Genomic DNA, 5,180 nt, shown 5'->3' on the forward strand with positions numbered 1-5,180 from the left:
AATCATATAAAGCATTGTCTAAATTTTAATTTTTTCTAATATTTGAAGGACGTTTATTCCACTCATATAAAATTATTAAAAGCTCCAAATAACTCTTTAGATAAGATTTTTCAAATAAAATAGTGTTTTTCTTTCTTTAATATTAAAGAGTAACTTCTTCCTCTTTAATTAAGATTATTTTTCATATCCTCATTATTAAATAAGTACTTTTCAAATGAGAAGTGCCATAACTGTTTTTTTTTTTTTTTTTTGAGGAAAATATTTCATTAAAATAATTTTAACTTGTTTATATTTGAAGAGTACTTTGAAAGAGAGTTTATCTTTTCATTCTCTTATTTACAATATAAATAAGTAAATATGCATTTAGAGAGTAAAATTAGAAAAAGTTTTTGATGTTACTTTTAACTGATCAACTAAATAAAATTATTTAAAATTTACTATAACAATTTTTTCAATAATACCAGGAGTTCCAATATTTAAAATCTCGATTTATTTGATAGTTTGTGTAATTGCTATGTTATGTGTAACATTAATAACTAATCCATTTGTGATAATTATGTATAAGAAGCTACGAGAGACGGGAGGTAAATGGAGCATTAATATATTTGCTTATTCAAACCATTTTCTTTTTCAATTGTTAAGAATTTTCGAACTGATTTTTGCAGAAAAGATGAGGATTGAGGCAATTCTTGAATTAAACATGCAAGTTGAAACATATGCGTTGAAACATATGTATTGAAACATTTTAAATTAAAAGAAAAAAGGAAAAAATGTTATGAATTTAAAAAGAAAAAAATGGTTGAAGAACGATGAGTCAAGTTTGAGCTTACAAATATCTCTAATAAAAGGACAGCGTTACACAATTTTATTTCGTTGGACATCTCATTCTCGGCAATTGTGGATCCCTTCTCTACCCCTTTTGTTCTTTCTTCTTCTCTCTCTCCCCGCTGAGAATATAAAATATCTAAAGTCTCCATTACACTGCATTCACCCAATTTTGTTCTTATAAATAGAAAGAGCATGGTAATGGCGTCATGTAGTTGCAGTGTAGCAGTAGTGACATTTTCACCTTCACCTTCACCTTCTAAGGTATGCAAAAAAACTTCTGTTTCTTGTGTCTCCAGTTCTACTAGCAATAATACCAGTGCCGAACAAATCAATAGTAATACTAGTAATACGCATAATTTTAGCTATAGTAGAGCCTCACCATCCGTACGATGGCCTCACCTCAAGCTTAATGAACTTTACCCTCCCCCTCAAACCCAGTTCACCCATGTGGGTTTGCCTTCGGAGCTCAAAAGTGAATCCCAGAATGTTGATTCTGTTGAACCATTCCAATCAAATGATGAAAGTCAAGTAGCTGTAGAGAGAGTTAGTAAGACCAAGGCTAAGAAAATGACTAAATTGGCTCTCAAGAGAGCTAAAGATTGGAGGGAGAGAGTGAAATTTTTGACTGATAAGATTTTGGGACTCAGAGAAAATCAATTTGTTGCAGATGTGTTGGATGAAAGATCTGTGCAGATGACACCAACTGATTATTGCTTTGTCGTTAAATGGGTAGGCCAGGTGAGCTGGCAACGCGCATTGGAGGTCTATGAATGGCTCAATTTGCGCCATTGGTATTCACCCAATGCCCGTATGCTCGCCACGATATTGGCCGTTCTAGGGAAGGCCAATCAGGAGAATTTAGCTGTTGAAACATTCATGCGTGCCGAATCTGCAGTTGATGATACTGTCCAAGTGTATAATGCTATGATGGGCATCTATGCTCGTAATGGTAGATTTCAGAAGGTGCAAGAACTGCTTGATTTAATGCGCAAGAGAGGATGTGAACCTGACCTTGTGAGTTTCAATACTTTGATAAATGCACGATTGAGATCGGGTGCTATGGTGCCCAATTTGGGAGTTGACCTTTTAAATGAGGTTAGGAGGTCAGGGCTTAGACCAGATATAATCACTTATAATACTATTATTAGTGCTTGTTCACGCGAATCAAATTTGGAGGAGGCTATGAAGGTTTATGGTGATTTGGAGGCACATAATTGTCAACCTGATTTATGGACTTATAACGCGATGATATCTGTTTATGGAAGATGTGGACTCTTTGAAAAAGCGGAGCAGCTTTTTAAAGAACTGGAATCCAAAGGGTTTTTTCCCGATGCTGTCACGTATAACTCTTTGTTGTATGCTTTTGCAAGAGAAGGGAATGTGGAGAAGGTGAAAGAGATTTCTGAAAATATGCTGAAAATGGGGTTTGGTAAAGATGAAATGACATATAATACTATAATCCACATGTATGGGAAGCAGGGGCAGCATGATGTGGCATTGCAGCTGTACAGGGACATGAAATTGTCAGGTAGAAATCCTGATGTTGTTACGTACACTGTACTGATTGATTCACTTGGGAAAGCAAATAAGATATCAGAGGCTGCCAATGTGATGTCAGAGATGTTGGATGCAAGTGTTAAACCTACTTTGCGGACTTATAGTGCTTTAATTTGTGGGTACGCCAAGGCCGGGAAGCGACTGGAGGCTGAAAAAACATTTGAGTGCATGCGAAGATCTGGGATTAGACCTGATCATCTAGCATATTCGGTTATGTTGGATATCTTTCTCAGGTTCAATGAGACGAACAAGGCAATGATGTTGTATCAAGAAATGGTTAGTAATGGTTTCACCCCGGATCAGGCCCTTTACGAGATCATGATTGGAGTCCTTGGAAGAGAAAACAAAGGGGAAGAGATTAGAAAAGTGGTCAGGGATATGAAAGAACTGTCTGGTATAAACATGCAAGAAATTTCATCTATTCTTGTCAAGGGTGAATGTTACGACCATGCTGCTGAGATTTTAAGATTGGCCATCCGTAATGGCATTGAACTGGACCATGAGAAGTTACTATCTATTTTGAGCTCGTATAATGTGTCTGGCAGGCACTTAGAAGCATGTGAGTTGATTGAATTCGTGAAACAACATGCTTCAGAATCAACTCCACCATTAACTCAAGCTTTCATCATCATGCTTTGCAAGGCTCAGAAACTGGATGCTGCTTTGGAAGAATACAGTAACGCTTGGGGATTTGGTTTTTTCTGTAAGAGCAAAACAATGTATGAGTCCTTAATTCACTCCTGTGAATATAATGAACGCTTTGCTGAAGCTTCTCAGTTGTTTTCTGACATGAGATTCTATAATATCGAACCCTCTGAAGATCTCTACCGAAGTATGGTAGTTGCATACTGTAAGATGGACTTCCCAGAGACAGCACATTTTGTTGCTGATCAGGCCGAAAAGAAAGGAATTCCTTTTGAAGATCTTTCTATTTATGTCGATATAATTGATGCATATGGGAGACTGAAACTATGGCAAAAAGCTGAAAGTTTGGTGGGGTGCTTACGACAAAGATGTGCACCTGTTGATAGAAAGGTCTGGAATGCTTTAATAAAGGCGTATGCTGCAAGTGGCTGCTATGAGCGAGCTAGGGCTGTTTTTAACACGATGATGAGAGATGGTCCTTCCCCAACTGTAGATTCCATCAATGGTCTCTTGCAAGCTCTGATTGTTGATGGGAGATTGAATGAACTTTATGTGGTGATCCAGGAGTTGCAAGATATGGATTTTAAGATTAGCAAAAGTTCCATTCTTTTGATGCTTGATGCTTTTGCACGATCTGGAAATATATTTGAGGTGAAGAAAATATACCATGGAATGAAGGCTGCGGGCTATTTTCCTACCATGTATCTTTACAGAGTTATGATTGGATTGTTCTGCAAAGGAAAGCGAGTGAGGGATGTTGAAGCCATGGTTTCTGAGATGAAAGAAGCGGGATTTAAGCCTGATCTTTCTATATGGAATTCGAGCTCGGCTGTACACAGGAATTGAGGATTTTAAGAAAACTATTCAAGTTTACCAGGAGATTCAAGAAGCTGACCTGCAACCAGATGAGGACACTTTCAATACTTTAATTATAATGTACTGCAGGGATTGTAGGCCAGAAGAAGGATTATCGTTGATGCATGAAATGAGAAAGTTGGGCTTAGAACCTAAATTGGATACCTACAAAAGCCTGATTTCAGCTTTTGGTAAGCAGCAGCAGCTGGAACAAGCAGAGGAACTTTTCGAAGAGCTGAGATCCAAAAGGTGTAAATTGGATCGGTCTTTTTATCACACGATGATGAAAATTTATAGAAATTCTGGTTATCATTCAAAATCTGAAAATCTATTAAATATGATGAAAGAGTCCGGAGTGGAACCCACCATTGCCACAATGCACTTGCTGATGGTCTCTTATAGCAGCTCTGGACAGCCACAAGAAGCTGAAAAAGTTCTTAGCAATTTAAAGGGAACAAGTTTAAATCTCAGTACACTACCATATAGTTCAGTTATTGCTGCATATCTCAGAAATGGAGATTCTGCTGTTGGAATTCAAAAGCTCATAGAAATGAAGGAAGAGGGTATCGAGCCAGACCACAGAATATGGACTTGCTTTGTCAGGGCTGCAAGTTTATCCCAGTGTAGTAGTGAAGCTATTATCCTCCTCAATGCGATCCGAGATGCTGGCTTTGATCTTCCAATCAGGTACTTGGTTACTTTCAGAGTGAGTCCATGATCTCCTAGACATATGCTTTTGGGTTTTCTTTCTTTATGTTTTCAGTTTGTCCTTTGAATAAGTAATCGTTTGTGATTTTTGTTTCTTAGGCTTCTGACAGAAAAGTCTGAGACACTGGTTGCAGAGGTAGACCATTGTCTAGAAAAACTAAAACCCATGGAAGACAATGCCGCTTTTAACTTTGTCAATGCTTTGGAGGACCTATTGTGGGCATTTGAACTGCGAGCCACTGCCTCATGGGTTTTCCAATTGGCTATCAAAAGGGGCATATATCACCATGATGTCTTCAGGTAGGTTTGAGTGGTTTCAGGTTTAAACGATTTGTGCTGTTCTCCATCAAGCTGAAAAATTAACTAATACTAAAAAAGAAGAGATTAGAACTTTTTCTTCACCAAGATATGTTAAGGCATAAGGGCAGTTTGTGAGTTATCAATTGTGTTGTAAAGGCTAAAAGGATCATTTAATGATAATATGTACATAGATAGACCTAAGATGTACTACTAACTTGTAGTGTGTCCTGCATCAGCAAAGCTTGTTAAAAATAGTAAACAAAAAAGAGAGGTTTGAAGGACGCTTT

The 5,180-nt window shown here is 37.3% G+C and overlaps 1 protein-coding gene across 1 annotated transcript in view; it reads left to right on the top strand.

Moving 5' to 3' along the window:
* The first annotated feature begins 869 nt into the window (after nt 1-869).
* Nucleotides 870-5,180, top strand: part of LOC18039999 (pentatricopeptide repeat-containing protein At3g18110, chloroplastic) — a 9,461-nt gene continuing 5,150 nt past the window's right edge. The window contains 3 exon segments of the mRNA XM_024181900.1: nt 870-3,851; nt 3,853-4,572; nt 4,693-4,893. Coding sequence (XP_024037668.1) covers nt 1,021-3,851; nt 3,853-4,572; nt 4,693-4,893 — 3,752 coding nt within the window. The 5' untranslated portion in view covers nt 870-1,020.

The sequence above is a fragment of the Citrus clementina genome, unplaced genomic scaffold (assembly GCF_000493195.1).
Source record: "Citrus clementina cultivar Clemenules unplaced genomic scaffold, Citrus_clementina_v1.0 scaffold_6, whole genome shotgun sequence".
Taxonomy (NCBI): Eukaryota; Viridiplantae; Streptophyta; class Magnoliopsida; order Sapindales; family Rutaceae; genus Citrus; species Citrus x clementina.